Below are 21331 nucleotides of genomic sequence, written 5' to 3'. Positions count from 1 at the left end.
TAACTTCAGTCATAATCATACAGCACGTGCCTGAGCTTTTATACACATTAGTCTGGTGAAAATGTTTTTTTAATGCACTCGGACGATTAGCAGTCGTTGAACCACATACCCCTATTGTTCCCTTTCTATTTTAGTCCGTAGCATTTATCTGCTTCGGTGTGTGTTATGATGGACAAAGTGATATGGACAGCTGGGCTGTGAAACGGTAGTTCTGCATCACTGCTGATCACCTGGCTTGGCCCTGCACTGCCAGCTCCGGCTTCGTCTAATATCCGTTAATTACAGCAGTTAATCAGACTGGGAATGAGCCTGGGCATGATGCCATTTCAATTTGACACCGGTGCGAGCGAGGTTTACACCCCCGCCAAGCCAAGACCTCTTCCTGCCAATCCTCGCTCCACCTGGCGGGGTTTACGAGGCCAACGCAGATTAACCTGGAGCTGCACATTCGCCGAGAGGTGAAGAAAGTAATCAACGGAGTGCACTGGATTCTCGTTCTCAGAGAAGAGTAATGAGCCAATGCGAGAAAGACTTCACTCCATTTGCAGCATTTTAGCGCTTTGTACATATTACACACTGAGGGGAGGCTCTCATGACTTATCGCACAGAGGCTTCGCCAGCATCCCTCCCTCTCTCCCTCCCTCCCTCTCTCTCTCTCGTCCTCTCTCCATCACTCCATCTTTCCCTCACTTTCTGCTCCCTCCCTCAGAGGAACACACAGTCCCACTGGCATCCAGCCGTCTGCATGCTGCTTCATTTCTCCACACACCAGCTCTGGGTGAAAACCTAGAAGGGGTGTTGGAGAAATTGAAAGGCGTCCAGAGAGGGTCAGCCAAAAAAAAAAAAAAAAACCAGAGGTAAGAACACTTCTGATTTTAGTTTGCAAACATTTTTTTCCCTCGGATGACTGAAGTAGATGTGATTTATTGTCATGCTGAGGGGCATCGTGGTGCTCAAACGGAATAACCTGTTACTCGTACTCATGAGAGGATTCTCTCTCTCTCAGAGAAAAAAATATTTCACTGATAATATATTTGACATAATTATTATGTAATGAACAGAAATACCCAATGTATGTTTTTCCTTCTGTCATTTTTAATGCTTAGTTCAGATGTTAATGTTTGTCGTATACATTTACATGCTGTAACTGATTGACGAGGTCATGGTGCTATTTTTAAACCGAATGTAGTCTTTATAAGTTCATTTTGATTTAAATATTTTACACAAATTTATTTGACCTTTACATCTAGCTTTAAGTATTTTTGTCAGCATGGAATGCCAATTAACACATTTCAAATGAACATCAATGAACATCTTTTTTCCTACAGAACCCGTAGAATTCCTATTGAACCGTATTTTCTCCTATAGAACCTGTAGAACTCCTATCGAACCGTCTTTTGCCCTACAGAACCCGTAGAACTCCTACAGAACCGTATTTTCTCCTACAGAACCCATAGAACTCCTACAGAACCATGTTTGCTCCTATAGAACCTGTAGAACTCCTATCGAACCGTCTTTTGCCCTACAGAACCCGTAGAACTCCTACAGAACCGTATTTTCTCCTACAGAACCATGTTTGCTCCTATAGAACCGGTAGAACTCCTATCAAACCATATTTTCTCCTACAGAACCGTGTTTGCTCCTACAGAATCCGTAGAGCTCCTACAGAACCGTATTTTCTCCTACAGAACCTGTAGAACTCCTATCAAACCGTCTTTTGTCCTACAGAACCTGTAGAACTCCTACAGAACCATATTTTCTCCTACAGAACTTGTAGAACTCCTATCGAACCATATTTTCTCCTGCAGAAGCTGTTCTTCTTCTTTTATTTCCCTTTTTCTGGGGATTTAACCCCACTAGGGTGTGTCCGTATGGTCTAACAGACACTGGAAATTTGTTCTGTCCGTCATTGTCCTTCTAATCTGCTGAGCATCCATTCCTAGGTATTTCTCTAGTGCAGTCCACTTGGGGGCACGCTCATCAAAAAGGATTTGTTTTTCTACATCATCATTGTCCATTCTACATATGTGCGCTAAGTACTTCAAGTGTTGTTGGATGCAGTACTTCCTTATTGGCCATGTGCCAGTGATGCACCATAGGTCCGCGTTAGATAGTATAAAACGCCATCCCTTATCGTCATCAGCCAGTTCCTCCTCATTCCTATCGTCCTTCACTCTCTTGTAGAACTCCTATCGAACTGTATTTTCTCCTACAGGATGTGTAGAAGTCCTATTGAACCATATTTTCTCCTACAGAACCCCTAGAACTCCTACAGAGCTGTGTTTGCTCCTATAGAACCCGTAGAACTCCTATCAAACCATATTTTCTCCTACAGAACCTGTAGAATTCCTACAGAACCATATTTTCTCCTACAGAACCTGTAGAAGTCCTATCAAACCATATTTTCTCCTACAGAACCTGTAGAACTCCTATCGAACCGTATTTTGTCCTACAGAACTCATAGAACTCCTACAGAACCATGTTTGCTCCTACAGAACCCATAGAACTCCTACAGAACCATGCTTTCTTCTATAGAACCTGTAGAACTTCTATAGACCCATGTTTTCTCCCATCGCTTATTATAAATCAAGATCAGTGCTATATAGAGCATGGGTCAGTATGTATGTTTTCAGCTTGATGTTGAGAGTTATGTAACTTTCTTGATAAATGAAATCTTCCTTCCTCATCCTTTACATTTGAGTCAGTAGAAGACACACACACACACACACACACACACACACACACACAAGACAAATTGCTAGATGTCACATTCTGGCTCGAGACCAATTCCTGCACTGTGTTTATCAGCTGGCTGGTGTTGGCATCTTCTAGCAGTAGTCCACACACATCCATCACACAGTTGGCATAAGTATGTCCATGAGTATTCATCAGCATGGGTTAACGATAGCTGATGGCACGCACACACACTGCTTGATTTATCACCCAACACCAGCGAGCCGTAAGCACACCGCTTCTCCATTTATTTCACAGATAAAACACTCCAAGCCTCCATTACACCGCTGAAAATGCTACGGTTAAGACGTAAATACGTCTCGTCTGAATATCACGAAATAATACTCGTGTCTGATATATTGGTGTCAATTTACACAACAAGCTCCACACACTAGTGCTCATTAATCTCTCTGGATTTGATTCGTAAATCATTGACACAGGAAGCGTGGTGTTCGTGAGAATCCTGTTCGTTGGGAAAAACTTTTGTATCTCACGCTTTGCTCCTGAGTTTACGCTGTCAATTTTAAAATCACTTCTTTATGCCGATTCCACTCCAATCCAATGAACATTTTGTAAAATGCACATTATCAATCTGAAATAAAGCATGAAATAGGATATGACTTGACAATACATTAGGACAAAAGTAATGGCACCCTATAAAAGGAGGAAGTGTTCACATGTCTATAGGAGTCGACACGCTGCAATGGCTGAGCTGCATTACTGGAAGATTTTGTGCACATCATACTTCCGAGGCATGTTTTCATCCTTTAGTTGCCATTTCGTCAGCTCTATTTGTCTTTTATCCTTTTATGGAGTTTTCTGGGTGTGGCTAAATTTAACTCAGCTATGCTGGAAGCTTATGGCTGTTTTGGTACTTATGGACATGTAAGCATGAAGAGAATCAGAGAAACTTTTGTAAGCCAAACTGAACTAAAAATGTCTGTCAATTACCGATTTTCTGTTTAAACTAAAAAATAAAATAAAATAAAATAAAAAACCTCAATGAGACTGTAACTCATACCGGCCAAGATGCCCATAAAATCGTAAATATGATAGGTGGCACCACCATCTTGACAACTGTTATGCACACCCACCTGGGGAACATTGTACGTCAGTTTGATCAAAATCTGATCAATCCTATAGGAGGAGTAACAATTTTTGTAAATTGTGGACAGACGATGGACAACACGTGGTTGCATAAGCTCATCCAGCCGGGTCAACATTTCTCCTTTAAGATCATTTAGTTGACTGGTCTATGTCACAACTAAACGTGAATGAATTCACGCTCATAGCAACAGGGTTTGGTTTGTAGATGGTTTGAAAACTGTGACATCTATTCCACCTCCACAAAACAGTAAACAACAGAGACGCGTGAACAAACAAGTCAAGTGAAAGTAGATCACACTGGCTACATCCCAACAACACTTAACACTCAAGAACTAAGAACCTACCTCAGACCTACCGAGCAACATGCTGCTTCAGAAAGGCCAAGAATATCGTTATCATTAAGGACTCCTCCCACCCTGCCAACACACACCACTTTGCCATCAGGCAGCGTAAAGTACCGGTGTGTCCATTAAAATTCAAGAACAGTTCTTCCCCAAGCCGTATGCATTCTGAATAAATAATGTGAATAAAACCGTCTCAGATGCACTTTAACTATTTTAAGCTATGTATTTACTGTCTTAGAAAAAATAGTTGATGTAATCAGTGTTTTATATGAAGACACAGTAGCTCTGTCACCTGATGGAGACACGGAATTCTTCGAGATACTCGGAGTATTGCAAGGAGATACCTTAGCTCCTCTTCCTCTTTACAGTATGTAATGAGAATCGCTAGTGACAAACCGGTGGCACGGTGGTGTAGTGGTTAGCACTGTTGCCTCACAGCAAGAAGGTCCTGGGTTCAAGCCCAGTGGCCAGCAAGGGCCTTTGTGTGGAGTTTGCATGTTCTCCCTGTGTCTGTGTGGGTTTCCTCCGGGTCCTCCAAAGACATGCAAGTTAGGATAATTGGTGGCTCTAAATTGACCGTGAGTGTGAATGATTGTTTGTCTCTGTGTGTCAGCCCTGCGATGACCTGGAGACTTGACCAGGGTGTACCCCACCTCTCACCCATAGTCAGCTGGGATAGGCTCCAACTTGCCTGCGACCCTGTACAGGATAAGCGGGTACAGATAATGGATGGATAGTGACAAACCTGAAGACACTGGATTCATGCTTAACACAAAGGAGCAGACATCCTGCAGAGATTTTACCTTTGCTGGTGATATTGCGCTGACTTTTAATACCATTGTTGAAGCCCAGTTACTCCTTCATAAAGTAAAAGAGGCTGAAAAACTTGTGGGTCTTCATTTCAATGCATTGATGACAGAAAATATGGGATTCAATCAACCTGAAGGTAATTTAACATCAACAAAATGGCAACTATTGAACTGTGTGGAAGACTTCAAGTACCTGGGGTCTTGGATTAGCAGCTGCAGTAAAGAGACTGAAGTAAGAATTGGACAGCCATGAATAAATAGTCACTGATATGGAAGTCCAATCTGAGTTGATTGGTGAAAATCAACTTCTTCAGAGCAGCAGTGGAGACCATATTGCTATATGGAGCCGAATGCTGGACACTAACAGAAGCTCTTGAGAGAAGGCCCAATGGGACTTACACAAAAATGCTCAGAATTGTTCTAAATGTCATTGTTCATCCGTCGTAGTGACTATGACCACCTAGTCATCCTGTGGTTGGGTTGGGGTAACGTGTCCACAGATGGCCAATGAGGCCGAGCCTTGCGTGGAGTATTTTGTTGTAGTTATCACCGCAAACGGGCGTGTCTTTGACCTACTATATCAACACAACAACCAGGGAGCAAACCAAACCAATCAAAGACCAGAGACAAGAAAAGGTTAAGTTGTAAAAAAAGTACACTTTATTAATAATTACAAAACTTAGTTAAAATTGTCCACAAGTCCAATGTCCCAATATTCAGTCCAGTCCAGAAGTTGCCCCACCCTCCCTCCAAAGATGGTCTACACAGTTCCTGAAAACCAGAGAGAGACAGATGTTAAGGCACACTTTGGATAACCCTCCACACTCAACCAGTATAAACAAAACACCCTCCAAACATGCAAACCCCAGGTCACTACACAGCACAGTCAATTCAATAAATAGTCACTGCAACGATCCTTATCACACGAGTATGGATGGCTCTCACAATACACGCGGATTGAGGTCACACAGTGTAATGTCCACAGCACACAAAAGCACTAAATGCTAGTGCAGTACCACACAATATCCAAAAAGACCAAGAGGAGGGGCTTCCAAAGGTGACTAATTACAGTCTATGAAAGTCTTTACTCCACAGCCAGCCAGTGGAGCTGTAAGATGGAGGGGAAGGAGTTTCTGGACGGGGCTGACACAGGTAAAACACAATAGAGGGGTACTTAACTTGTACAAGAGAGGGCACGTCTACTCCTTCTCTGTCTCCACAGCAAGAACATGGTTTGGCCCGAAGATGGTAGCTGGCCCAGGTGGGGGGATAGAATGGGGGGTCTTCACCATGCGGGGTTCTCCAGGGATCCAGTAGAGCAGATGCCTTTAAGAAGGGTGAACAATTCCACCCCTCGAACTTCCCAGCACCTTATCCCGCCTCAGTGTTACTGTCCCATCAACGAAGCTGCGTTGCCCCCACACGCGCTGGTTACTAGTGAAAGAGAGGGAAGCGTAGAGGACGACACAGGTTGAGACTTACACTGCAGCTCAATCTCCCAAAGGAAGTAACACAGGTAGTGTTTTGGTACTCCAACAATTCAAACCAAATGGCCACTTATCTGCTGGAGGGGTAGACGATTCTACCCCTCGATTGTTCCACAGCACCTCCACAAAGACACCACAGCGGCTCCCACAGGGTCTCGGTTGAGTCTTCCACCACTCTGTTCCAACGCCCTCTCTGTGGTAGTCTTCACAAAGATACCACAGCGGCTCCCATAGGGTCTCGGTTGAGTCTCCCACCGCTCCGTTCCAGCTCCCTCTCTGTGGTAGTCTTCGCCAAGACACCACAGCGGCTCCCATAGGGTTTCGGTTGAGTCTCACCGCTCTATTCCAGCTCCCTCTCTGTGGTAGTCTCCCCCCCCCCAGCAACTGCTCCACCACCAAGTGAACTGCCTTTATATAGCCCAACCAATCATCAGTCCCCAATCCGGCTACACCACTAATTAACTGAAACAGCTAAAGTGAAATCGTTAACACTAATCTGTTGAGGAATGCCCCAATCATCATACACCATTGTGATTGACACAGCTGAAGTCAATTGTTAACCCAACATCCACTAAGTGGCAGCCATCTTGGTACACCAAAAAAAAAATGGTTACCACTAAGAATCGTGACACTTCCCACTAAAATTCCAATACAGTTTTAACCACCCTGTGACATAGTGCAGGCATGGATGGAGGATGGTGTCCTTTAGAGGGTTGCTGAGATGTTCCTTCCTGGCCTGTCTTTTTTTGTTGTGCAGTGGTTGTACGGGTCTCCTCATGGGTAGTGGGTGATGGCTCTTTCCCAGGTTAGATGTCGCCAGTGTGCTCTGTCCATAGCAGTTTCTTCCCATGTGTAGGGGTCAATTTTGAAAGCTTTTAGAGAAGCTTTCAGTGAGTCCTTAAAGCGTTTCTTCTGCCCGCCATGGCACCGTGCACCTTCCTGTAGCTCTCCGTAAAGCAGTCGATGGTCTGGCATGCGAACCAGGTGTCCTGCCCACTGGAGTTGGGACTGCTTTAAGATGGTATAGATGCTGGAGAGATCTGCTTTGGCGAGTACATCTGTATCAAATGTTCAAAATGCATCATGGCGGCAAAAAACCCACAAACAATGCATTATACAAAGATCTACCAAGTCTTAGTGAAACCATCCGCAAGTGTAGATTGAGATTTGCAGGTCGCTGTTGGAGAAAAAAGGATGAAGTAGTTCACAAACTGGTGCTGTGGGAGCTGACTCATGGAAGGAGAAGCCGTGGCAGACCAAGACAAAACTACATTAATCAGCTCAAAGAAGATACAAATATGAACAGGAGAAGCTTGATGATGAACGTGATGGAAGATAGGAATTCACGGAGGCAGTTAGTCAATGATCGGTTCCGAGTGAGTTTGCTTCCGTAGGGGTGGGTAGATTTAATGTTTCACCTTGTCTTTCATGTCATTTTTTACGTGACTGTCTCTTGTCATGTTTTAAATATAGCTGATGATTTTAGCTAGCTAGCAAACCAACCATTAAGTCTTTTATTCGGACACTGTAAAGCCAGACTGACGGTAAAAGCAAGACAAAGTATTTGCATGTGCCAATGTGACGTTGGTTACAGTACAATATACGTACGAATCAACCTGACTTCTATCGCAAAATGTACAAATTAATCTCACCAAACTTCACACATACGACTGCTGTGTTGTTTTCAGAACGCACAGAATGGGAAAATCCGAGAGCCAAATGGATATCATGGAGAAAACAACCAAGCCAAGGAAACATCGCTGGACCGTAGTGGAGATCGGCCTGTCCGTTATATTACTGCTGATGAGCTGCGCTTTGGCGGGACTGGTCGTGCTTTACGCTTCAGCACTCAAAGGTCGGAAGCTGTAGCATGTTTTATGGGCTGTGTTCACGTAAATCGTCACTCAGCAATTATTTTGTGTGAAAGATAGAACAAGAACAATTGAGCTGCTAATCAGTTGCATAGATGCAAATAAATCTGTACTACTTTCCCAAATAACAATTAACAGTTATTCTACGAAATCGAGTCCTGCATCAGCTGATAGCCGACGAGACGCGAAGCACTGAGACTGAGTGGAATCGCTGTTTTATTCTGTCCACATTCGCAGGATTTTGAGTAACAGAGCATTTTTATTTTTAGCAAATTCGATAAAAAACTTTATACAAAACATCTGACAAAATCATTTCCGCTTAGAATGTAAACAAACCAGCGAAATGTCAGGCACAATCGGAGAAAAATGCTGTAATAATAATTCTTGAAAAATAAAATAAAAAAACATACATTTTTACCATCAAATACTTTCATTCCATATTTTCTTGCTTTTTTTGTGTGTTTCTTGGGGTTTTGTTTTTGAGTAGAGTTTTTATTTCGTCCTTGGTTGGTTCAGCAACACGCTCCGCCATTTTCTTTTTCTCTTCTCACGGTATATGAGCTGATATTCTAGTAGTAGAGTAGCCAATCAGAGCATGCGATTGCTCATATCCAGTGAATGTGGATAGAATAATTACTAATGTAATAAGAAATAGTTACATAAATGTAAACACTTAATGAATGTTTTTTCATTTTATTTCAGATTATTCCTATCGAAATGGTGCGTCAAAAGGTACTGTATATTACCAGTTGTTACGTTCTTAGGAAAACTAGTATAAGTTCGCTAACGACAACAAACATTAATAATGAATTTCCCCAGAAAATTACAAATAGACATCACAAATAAAACTACCTTTGAGAGAGAGAGAGAGAGAGAGAGAGAGTGTGTGTGTGTGTGTGTAATAGTTTCTTATTAACTGATCAATGCCACCTCATGATATAATGCATTGATCAATACTAGTTTTTCATTCTCGTGTTGATTTGAGATTTTATCCTCACATCTAATTTCACGATCCCAGTTATCCCTTTAGACAGAACAAAACAGTTTCTGAGGAGATTATGGCTACATCCACATGACAACGGCAACAAGATTTTTTTTTTAAATATCGCGTCCACATGGGCAACGGATCAGTAAAATATCAGGTCCATATGGCAACGCAACACTTGCTGAAAACGATGCAATACACGTGCCACACCTCTACGTGCGCTGTAAGACGGTCCTATCGGAGACACCAGAACAATAGAAGAAGTAGACGCATGCGCATAAACCCCTTCTTCTGTAGCATTAGCCACATAAAGTTTTGATTATTAATCAGTAGCGTAAAACGAAAGACGCGGAAAGAGGAATGAACGGGGGTAGATGGAAGCCGGTACGCCAACATTCTGATATCCTCCAGAATTCTTTAATGGTCCGGAATAAATTGAATGCTACACGTTGATGGATTACTTTGTTCTTCTACGCCCTTTTTGAGGAATGTATTGTTGGACTTAAACCAACATCTGAAGAGGTGAGATCGCTCCTTTTTTTTCCCTATTTTTGCTGGCAGGATTGTTTTTGTTTTTGGAAAGTGCACGGGCGGTGCGCGGTTTGGTTATACTCAGTACTTCCGCAGTGTTTGGACTAAAGACTCTGCCCTAAGGGCTATTCTCTCTCTCTCTCTCTCTCTCTCTCTCTCTCTCACTTTGCACCATTACACAATAAATATTCACAGTGAAAATATTTTGAAAGCGCGTTTCATGAACCAAGTTATAGGATTTGTTGACAACTCGCATCGAGTTCGTTACACTTCTACCCGGCGTGAAGCACTGACAGTCATGTGGTTGTGACGTCATCGTAAACAAATCCGTTCTACTCATCCAGACGACTTCACAACGGCGCCGTTGCCAGATTTTTCCACTCTGGAACCCGTTCTCAAATGATTTCGTTTTGGGGCACCCAAAACGCCGGTGCCATGTGGACGCCAGGCCGAAACGATAAACAATTTTATCAGATTCACCTGAATCCGTTGCCGTGTGGACAGGGCCTTTGTCGCAAACAGTGCTAGAAATACACTATTTATTTGCACTTCATGATATGAAAGTGCTGATGATGTTTCACAGGCCTGGAGTATCACAGGAACCCAGACACCACTGTGTGCACAACCCCAGACTGCGTCATGGCAGGTGAAATAAAATCAAATAATAACAGCAGTTCTGAGTAAAGTGGTGTAAATCTGTTCAAAGCATTGCCCGTCTTCAGAGTTTGAGCTGTGTATTTTGTAGCTGTGTATACAATACAGAGTGCCAGGATTCTTAGTTTTAAAACGATGATAAGCGGAGTTATGAGGATGAGAAACGCTTCCCTCACTCACTGCTGTTCTCCCAGCGGCGAGGTTATTACAGAACATGGACCAGCGCGTGGACCCGTGCCAGAACTTTTACCAGTACGCGTGTGGAGGCTGGCTGGAGAAGCACGTGATCCCCGAGACCAGCTCGCTCCACAGCGTCTTCAACATCTTGAGGGATGAGCTGGAAATCGTGCTCAAGGGTCAGTGTCAGTGTCACCTCTGTGTGCGGAGAGACGTCCCGACTTCCATTTACTTCAAATGAAAACTTAATTCAATTTAATGTTCTGTTGTCTGTTTTGTTTTGTTTTGTTTTCCTTCAGGGGTTCTGGAGGCACAAAGTGAACGTGACCGGGAAGCTTTTAAGAAAGCCAAAGTGCTCTACAGATCGTGTATGAATGAGAGTGAGTGTTGTTTCGCTGGGACATCCTGTAGGACTCTAATCGCAGGAGCTTGCATAAGTATTTGCCCCCCCCCCCCTTGAACTTTTCCATATTTTGGAATGTTGCAATCTGGAAATTCAACTGGACTTAACTGGGAGAATAGGTCATTAATCTACACCAAACAGCCCATGATATTGGAGTGTGGATAAAAATGAATATATTTACATTTTTTAAATAAATAAGCAGTATAATAGTTATTTATTAGTTTAGGTTACTGAGTTTGCCACATTTACATAGAATACAAAAAGAGAATATTTTATTAATAATAATAATAATAATAATAATAATAATAATAATAATCTCATCTCATTATCTGTAGCCGCTTTATCCTGTTCTACAGGGTCGCAGGCAAGCTGGAGCCTATCCCAGCTGACTACGGGCGAAAGGCGGGGTTCACCCTGGACAAGTCGCCAGGTCATCACAGGGCTGACACATAGACACAGACAACCATTCACACTCACATTCACACCTACGCTCAATTTAGAGTCATCAGTTAACCTAACCTGCATGTCTTTGGACTGTGGGGGAAACCGGAGCACCCGGAGGAAACCCACGCGGACACGGGGAGAACATGCAAACTCCGCACAGAAAGGCCCTCGCCGGCCACGGGGCTCGAACCCGGACCTTCTTGCTGTGAGGCGACAGCGCTAACCACTACACCACCGTGCCGCCTAATAATAATAATAATAATATGAAAATAATTATGAACAAATGAAATGTGGCAGCGGAAAGAAACAGGACTTGCATCCTGATTGCCAACTAACTCCTACATGCTAAAACATGGTTTTAGTAGAGACAGAGAGAGAAAGAGATGACAAAGGAAGGCTATCCATTCAAAACCAGATACTAAAAATTGAACGATTTCAGTGGATGAATGATAATGAGGAAAATATGAATCAATCAATATTATTACATTTTCATTAGACACTAACATGGAGTACTACAAGGTTCTCTATTATTAATGTAATAGTGAGTTACTGCATAAGCATTCCAGCTATGTAATTTGTTCCAGAGTTTGTTAGAGAACATACATTTAAGAAAAAAAAAAACCTTAATGAAAACCAAGGAGCTATCAAAACAAGCCCGAGACAAAGTTCTGGAAAAATATTCATCAGGGTTTGCCATATAAGTCCATAACATATGTTCATTTCAGTTCCAGCTTGGCTTGGAACACTACAAAAGTAAAAGTTCAAGGGGAGCAAATACTTACCCAAGGTGATGTATTTTGGCCAACTCACTAATATGAACGGACAGGATTTCTGAGGTGACTTAAAATCACGAAGATCATTTTAAATCATATTCCTAATTCAGAATCTAATCTGTATGCCTAAGAGATGTCCGGTTCATGCCGAAAAGGACGCTGCTTCACCAAAAGGTGGATTTTATCAAACCCTTTGTACTAATCTTTCCAAGGGGTGCCAATAATTATGGAGGGCCAATAATTATTGAACTTCATACTCCACATAATTTTATATTCTTACCTGGTAAACCTGGCCAGCTCACAAGCATGATATCTGACAGGGTTTGTGTGAGTATTTTTTTTTTAATAATAATAAAATAGATGTTGATAAATTTTACTGATACAATATCACACCATCAATATCACATGACATACTTTAATAGGATTAAAGCATTAGATAGAGAGGATTTTTAAAGTCATATTCATCATTAATTAATTTTACTGCTAACGGGAGGTGGATGGCTAATCGAAGCTAATTTTCACAGCTTGAGATTAAGTGTTTTTTAATCCATCAAAAAGACAACACTGTTTCGCCGATCAGGATCATAAGGACGCAACTCAACTTCCCAGGAAGAAAAATCATTTAAAAAAATCTAATTATTTAAAAGGAACGCAGTACTTTAACTGTGAGTTTTGTGAATCATTTAATGCTTCGAGAAAAAAACAAAGAAACAAATAAAATACAGTAGATACAGGTTTTGATTAACCCTTTACTTTTAATAAATGGAGTGATCACTTAAAAGCTGCATTTTGTCTTTACTTACATCATCTTTATCTTATATTAGACTTAGTTGGACGATCTAAAACATTTAAATGTGACAAATAAGCAAAAATGGGAGAAATACTTTTTCACAGCACTGTGTATAGATGCGAACTCCTGAGTAAGTAAAGGCACAAATCATTTCATCACCGGGGAGAAAAGAATAGTCAAGCAACAACACTTCAAATAAAGCTAAATCACAGGAGACGAGAACGATCCAGAGAAAATCGAAGCTTAATGATCGGAAGCAGCATGACACTGAGTGAGGCTGAATTTCAGGAAGGAGGAAGATCGAAAATTAAAGATCATGGTGCTCTAAAACCTGCTCCATAAAGATCTTCTGGTTGTCATATACAACTCTTTAAAAAGGCACTATTTCTGCTGTCAGTTTCCTGCCATTGGTTTGTTCCTGATGTGTAAATTGATCAAACTGCTGCCCCCTGCAGGTGTGATCGAACAGCGCGACTCGCAGCCCCTCCTCAAGCTCATTGAGCGTATCGGTGACTGGCCTGTTGCCTCTGAGGACTGGAACAACACAGCAGGTACCAAAGATACCAAGTCCCCCTGTGAGCCTACACAATAGGGGACAGCGGTGTCTCTGTTTTAGCTAAAACAATAGCACAGAGGCTGGAGTCTCAGCAAGATGATAAGGAGCAGATTGATTGGGAAGGTTGGCGCTCCAGGAGAGATGGGTTCAGGACAGGAGATTCCTGACCATGTTATGTGATGTCGTTGATGTGAGCAACAGGGTATATTTTATTACAAGACGACAGATGCTAAAAAAAATGCTAATTTTTTTTGTTGTTTATCTATTTGTGCTCGCAGACGAGTCCTGGAGTCTGGAGGACATGCTGGCGTCCCTAAACTCTCATTACAACAAGAAGGTTTTGCTGGAAATGTTCATTTGGCCTGATGATCGAGACTCAAGCCACCACATCATTCACGTAAAGATAACATTCTCCTGAATGGGTTTATTCCCAAAGAGCTTTATAGCCACTTAAATCCAGTATTCAATAAACTTTATGATACAGAAAATGAAATAGAGTGTGCCACTTCCAGTCCTTCCCATTTCCACAGATTGACCAGCCATCTTTAGGAATGCCCTCAAGAGATTATTACCTCAATGATGGCAACTACAAAAAGGTAAAATGTGCACCGTGTCTTTCTCAGTGATCTGCACAGCCACTCGACGCCCACATGATAATTACAGGGTTGAGCAGCAGCCTCTGTTTGTTTGTATGGGTAGGTGCGTGAGGCCTACCTGCAGTTCATGGTTTCCATGGCGAAAATAGTACGGGAGGACAGGAACCTCACCCAGGATGACGAGCGTGTGTGGGAGGACATGATGCAAGTGATGGAGCTGGAGAGAGACGTCGCGAATGTGAGTAACATCTGCGTCTGGTGATATCAGATGGAAGATAACACACAAGCTATTAGTGAGCGAATCTTTAAAGGAATACTCCGGTGTTACTCAAAACTCACTTAAAATGGAATCTGGGGCAGATGCTGAATTCCATGAAAAACTTTTACACTGTCATCATACATTTTGAAATAATAATAATAATAATAAAAATAATAAATGATTAAAATGTTATGAACGCAATAAAATACTCCGTGTTGTGCTGTTATAGGAAAATAATCAACAGCAAAGTGGCGTGAGGAAGCGGATTTACTGTTACCGCCCCAAAGTGTTTTATTTCTCTTATACCACAGCAATTTACCCTCGAGCATGATTTTTATTAAATAAAAATTAACTTAATACTTTTTATCTGCTAATAGCTACATTTAAATTATATTATGGTATATCAGATATATTCCATTCAGCTAGCATGATACTGAATGAGTTGAAGACGAGTAGCTGAATGGAATATATCTGATATATCACGAAAAAAGCCAGCTATTATTATTATTATTATTATTATAATACATACACATTCCTTTCGGGTGTTCAACACGTCTTTCTTTTGCAAAATTCTCTCAAAATCTTCCGTATTTAACAAAGCAAACCTGGCGGCCATGTTTGTTTAGAAATTGTCCCAGTCGCTTGCTAGCACGGAAGTTTTATGTCTCCGACGTGTGATGTCATGTTGTCTTGACAACCATGCAATATCGTAAACCATATTGAACACTCGTTCTCCATTGGGTAGAGTGACGTAATACACGTAGGATAAGTGACATGCTAACAATATTGCATGCTATCAAACCAAACGAATGAAACCTGCTAGAAGGGAATAGAACGCGTGTTTTTGTTCCATCGAAAAAGTGTCCTGTATGGATAATAATTAATGTTGTGGAACGGCCACGAAACAGGTCAGTTCCTGTTATAGCAGCTATAAACAGTCATCACATCACCAGTCTCGCTTTTTTAACCCTCTCTCTTTCGCTGTCCTGAAGATGTCAGAAAGCTGTTACAAAGTGCTGATACCGGAGACTCCTTCTGTAAATAATAATAATAATAATAATAATAATAATAAACACCTCCTTCCAGAAAATGTCACCACATCAATGATTATACGTTATTCTCTTTGGCTAAACGTATTCTTTATTAAATAATAACGCTGGTTTTAATCTGTTAGATTATGAGATCATGTGCAGCACCTGCCATACAAGTCCCTGTGTAAGCAGTTAGATAGATAGAAAGCAGTAATGTATTCTCTAGCAACGAGTTCATTAATATGAATGAATCAACACCTTCTGACCAATCAGAATCCAGAATTCAACAGTGTTGTGTTATAAACAAATAATACAGATGATGACTCAGAGGAAAGGGGGTAAAAGTTGCCTTGTTTCTTCAGGCTACGTCTTCAGCCGAGGAACGCAACGACATCACTGTGCTGTACAACAAAATGACTCTACAGGACGTTCAGGAGACCTTTAACCTCGGCGTGAGTTTCTGACTCTCAGAGTTAAAGCTGCTGAGTGAGAGAGGAAACAGGGTGTAACACTGCGTCCGTCTCTCTCTCTCTCTCTCTCTCTCTCTCTCTCTCTCTCAGGGATTTAACTGGACCCGTTATATCCAGGGCATCGTGGCAGGCATTTCAATCACAGTGCAGCCTGACGAGCCCATCGTGGTCTACTGCTCACCCTACCTCGACAAGCTCAACAATGTCCTTTCAAGATACAACCGCAGGTCAGAACTCGAGCTCTGATGAACTATTTTTATAATTAATAATTAACAATAGTTAATAATTCATTGACTTGTCCAGGGTGTACCCCGCCTCTCGCCCATAGTCAGCTGGGATAGGCTCCAGCTTGCCTGCGACCCTGTAGGACAGAATAAGCAGCTATAAATAATGGATGGATGGATGGATGGATGGATGGATGGATGGATGGATAATAATTCATTCAAATCACATTCACTAAAATGGAATGCAATCCAAATGCATAATAATGCGTTGGCTATAATACAGTCAGCTCCAGAATTATTGGCACCCATGCTAAAAGATGGGTAAAAACGGAAAACAAATACGTCTTTGTTTTTGAGCTTAATCAGACAGTGAAAATATGAAAGAAGTCCAATCCTTCAGAAACAGAATGGGAACAACACGGGATACGGGAAAACAAAATGGGAGAAAGAACTAAACATAGAAATATCACAGGAGGACTGGCATTCAATGTGGAGCGCACAACATTCTTCCACAAGTTCAAAGAAGTGGAGAGAATTTGGTTGGAAAAATTTGACCCGTTTCTTCATTACACCACATATTAAAAGTAAACTATCCGAGTTACAGGAACAGTGCTGGAGGCGGAACGGAAACTTGGACACCAATCACCCCCATATCTTCTGGTCATGCCAAGAAATCCAAACATTTTGGGGAAATATATGTTTAACTCTAAGAAAGATCTTGGGATATGAAATTCCTAATAATGTTAAGGTCTTGTACTTTTGTACAAGACTGGTATCTATGTAAAATACTGCTAATGGCCTGTTAAAAAAAAAAAAAAAAGAATTGGTATAAAGCTGAGTCCCCAAGCCTCAATCAGTGGATGGACAGAGTGAAAGAAATCGATGCAATGGAGAAGATGACATTCCACCTGAGGTCCAGAGGAGCAATCTTTCCCAGAAAATGGGAGAAATGGACTGGCTACTGTATATCAAAGGGATAGAGGATGCGACCTGAACAATGGACAATTAAGGACACTGGTCATGATATATCACGACAATACAAACTTAGGTGACCCCACTTTTTTTTTTCAGTCTGTAAAGCCCGGCGTACACGGGCGACTTCTTGTCGCAAGCGTATTGCAGTTTTTGGACACAGGTTTCCCCTCTCGGGTAGCTGCATGTGTGTGTTATCTGTGACCAGTGGGTGATTTGGGGAGGGGGATGCAAGTCACGTGGAAATCACATGACTACTTCGCGGGCAGGGGTTGGCTTAGCCTTTGGAGGTGATCGCTTTGTTATCGCAAAGACACGCACACGCGGCGATATCTCTGCAACAAGTCAGCAACTGGCGATTTTTTTGTTGCAGAATAGCAAGCATGTTTGATACCCGCGATCTGTCACAAGCAACAGAAAATCGCCGTCGCAAATATCCGCACGCAAAGCAATTTTTCGTTTGAGTCAAAAAGTTGCACGACCAAGCGACGGAAAATCGCTCATGTGCACCGGGCTTTATTGTTTGCTTGTCCCATATTATGCTGAAAATACTAAATAAAGAGTTATTTTAAAAGAAAAGAAAGAAGTCCAATCTTTTTCTATTTTAATTCACACATCATTAAGGGAGGGCGGCACGGTGGTGTAGTGGTTAGCGCTGTCGCCTCACAGCAAGAAGGTCCGGGTTCGAGCCCCGTGGCTGGCGAGGGCCTTTCTGTGTGGAGTTTGCATGTTCTCCCCGTGTCCGCGTGGGTTTCCTCCGGGTGCTCCGGTTTCCCCCACAGTCCAAAGACATGCAGGTTAGGATAACTGGTGACTCTAAATTGACTGTGAGTGTGAATGGTTGTCTGTGTCTATGTGTCAGCCCTGTGATGACCTGGCGACTTGTCCAGGGTGAACCCCGCCTTTCGCCCGTAGTCAGCTGGGATAGGCTCCAGCTTGCCTGCGACCCTGTAGAACAGGATAAAGCGGCTACAGATAATGAGATGAGACATCATTAAGGGTGCTAATAATTCTGGAGTTGAATCGATATCATCATGAGATCTAATCTACTGTACTAATCCTGTATGTATGTTTTATGTTACGTTATACTTCTTATAAGCTCTCGTTGTGTCTTTATGCATGCCAGTTTTGTAAAATAATAATAATAAGAGGAAGAATCTTGATTGGTATATAATTTTTAGAGGGGTACACATGAACAATGACAAGATTAAACAAAGTATTTATGAGCACAATAATAACACCAAATAATTTAAAAAAAAAACCACAACAACTATGACTTGGCAGTTCTGAGAAATTAATTTCATACAAAATTACTTACGATAAAAAAAAAAAAAACGGTGAAATTAAATGAGCATTGAAACATCTGGCTAATGTATTATTATAATTGAGATGAGGGCCTGCAAAGATGACAGTCAGCTGGACCAGATCACGGGAGTGATGGCGGCAGCTCTGGGTGGTTTGGAAGGCTCCACTCATGAGCAGGAACATTTTAACATCGCCGTTTTTAATCTCTCATACTTATTTTTAAATATCTTTCTTTGGTTGTTCAGGAAGTTAATGTTATTGCATAGGTCCATCAAACGGTGTCGTCAAAACAAAGACAACCTTGAACAAACCAATGCTGGCCTCTACCTGCTCACCTGCGGTCTTTTATTAGGCCTACTAACGCCAACGTTCTCTATCTGCAACAAATCAAAGCTTCTTGTGAGTACGCATCATGCTCATAATAATACCGCTGATCCTCTGGGCATTCTGACAGAGAAAACACAACTGAACTTTCTTGGATTAGGATATCATACCGTTTTCATACGATTTTCGAAGAATGGTCGGGTCTTTACGCAAAGCAGCAAAATCAACACCGGGAAGAAGGCCAACCAGTCATCAGCCAAAATGCTGCTACTAATGTTGCTGTTAATATCAGGAGATGTCCATCTAAATCCAGGCCCTCTTTGCCATCCAGAGCCTGACCCAACAGCGCATAACATCACCCCGTCCCGGTCAGAACCATCGGTAGCGATTACACCTGCTTCAGATACTACACACACGCAACTCACCCTGGCTCCGGTGTTGGAGAGCGTCTATCATGGGGGAAGAGTGGCGTGTGGGCCTGCGGCGCTTGGAGGTCATCTGACCGAGTGGAATGCCGGTTGGCGGGGCTCTCTTGCCGAGTCCAGGGCGGAGAGGCTGGTGAATTCGCCAGCTGGCATCGGAAACGGCGAGCCAATGTTGGATTCGGTGACCCGTATGGACTTAACATTACGTGACATCTCCCCAGCCATGGAATATCATCCTCGGGAGGAACCGACTGCAACAGCGGACGAATGTCATCTAAGACGGCAACAAGTGAGTGCCCAAAAACATTTTATTAATCGCGCCGTGCGGAAACAAGGACAGTTCAGACTTTTCCAAACTGGGAATCATGTCCAAATGAATGCGGATGAACCGACTGAAACGAATGAATGTCAAATAGACTTACGGCATGCTGTGAGTGCCCAAAAACATCTCACAAATCGTGCAGCCTTGAAACAGAGACAGTCGAGAATTTTACAAACTGTGAATCATGCCCAAATCATTTGGAATCCAGATAAAAAACCGAACGGAATTATGGGAGGGCATATAAACATAAGAAGCCTTTTACCAAAAATAGATCAGATACAAAATTTACTTATAGAGTCAAATTTGGATTTTTTGTGCATATCTGAGACTTGGTTATCCAGTAACATTTCTACTGACCTGGTCAATGTACCAGGATATACATGTTACAGGAGAGATAGGCACAAGGGAAGGGGAGGGGGTGTTTTGATCTACATAAGAGAACAGTTTAAGGTCCTACAGGTTGACCTGAATGTGAACTTGGAGTGCCTGGGACTAAATGTAATACTTTCACCAAACATGAAATTCAACATAATTGCACTGTATAATCCTCCATCCTGCGGTGTATATTTTTACAATGATCTGAAAAATCTTTTGAATGTTGTTGATACCTCTTGTGAATGTATGTTGTTTGGAGATTTTAATATTAATTGGATAGACAAAAAGGGGAAAACAAAACTCAAATCAACGATGGACAAATTTAAATACAAACAGCTGATTGATAGACCTACACGGATTACTAGAAAGAGTGAAACACTTATTGACCTGATTTTTACAAATAGACCAGAGAGAATAATAAAGCTGTATAATCTCATTACTGGTCTTTCAGATCACAATATGACACTGATTATAAGGAAATTAACCAAAAAGCGTCTAGTCCATCACAACAAAATACAAAATCGAATTTCAACAACTGGAATCCCCAAGTCAAAAATGGCTGATTTTGAACATGATCTGAAAGAAGTCAACTGGGAGATGACAATGAAAGAGTCAAATATAGATCATAGTGCGGATATTTTTGCATCTACCCTTAACGACATAATAACCAGGCATACAAAATCCTGGAAAAGTAAACCGAAGAAAAACTCTCTCCCATGGTTTAACAGTGATATTTTAAAGCTCACCAAAGAGCGCGACCTTGCTCTCAAAAGGTCATTGATTACTAAAACTAACACTGACCACCTTACTTACACCAGTTTAAGAAACAAAGTAGTGTCTGAGCTGCGCAAAGCAAAGACTAATTATTTTCATAAACTTATTGAAGAGGCCAATGGAAACAGCTCTAAATTGTGGCAACAGATAAATAGATTAACTAACACAAGTAAGCACAAATATTTAAACAAGAACAAAATATTCAATAAACCTACTGATAGCAATGAATCAATTGCAAATGATTTTAATATTTTTTTTATTGAATCTGTAAGAGAATTAGCAAAACATTTCAAATATACTGGTCCGCCTCCTGTCCAGTTTGACTACGACGACACAGACTCCTTTCGCATAAAAGAAATATCTCAGGACAAAGTTAAAAAGGTGATTGCAAACCTGAGAAACTCTATGGCAAAGGACAACCAGAATTTAAACACTGCTTTTATAAAGAAATATCACAGTTGTCTGGTGGAACCAATTACTTATTTAGTGAATTTGTCAATTCAAACTTACACTTTCCCTGAGAGCTGGAAAATGGCAACAATCACTCCAGTCTACAAATCAGGAGAAAAGGACTTAGTAAGCAACTACAG

The 21331-nt window shown here is 41.6% G+C and overlaps 1 protein-coding gene across 1 annotated transcript in view; it reads left to right on the top strand.

The window, feature by feature from the left end:
- The window catches only part of LOC132873925 (membrane metallo-endopeptidase-like 1), a 50396-nt gene that overhangs the window by 25536 nt on the left and 3529 nt on the right, over positions 1-21331 (top strand). The window contains exons 4-14 of the mRNA XM_060909748.1: positions 8169-8335; positions 9054-9083; positions 10451-10513; positions 10716-10877; positions 10998-11078; positions 13564-13659; positions 13943-14061; positions 14195-14260; positions 14364-14498; positions 15913-16002; positions 16111-16247. Coding sequence (XP_060765731.1) covers positions 8169-8335; positions 9054-9083; positions 10451-10513; positions 10716-10877; positions 10998-11078; positions 13564-13659; positions 13943-14061; positions 14195-14260; positions 14364-14498; positions 15913-16002; positions 16111-16247 — 1146 coding nt within the window. The remainder of the gene's footprint in view (positions 1-8168; positions 8336-9053; positions 9084-10450; positions 10514-10715; positions 10878-10997; positions 11079-13563; positions 13660-13942; positions 14062-14194; positions 14261-14363; positions 14499-15912; positions 16003-16110; positions 16248-21331) is intronic.

The sequence above is a fragment of the Neoarius graeffei genome, chromosome 26 (assembly GCF_027579695.1).
Source record: "Neoarius graeffei isolate fNeoGra1 chromosome 26, fNeoGra1.pri, whole genome shotgun sequence".
Lineage (NCBI taxonomy): Eukaryota > Metazoa > Chordata > Actinopteri > Siluriformes > Ariidae > Neoarius > Neoarius graeffei.
This window is presented reverse-complemented; position numbering and strand designations above follow the sequence as displayed.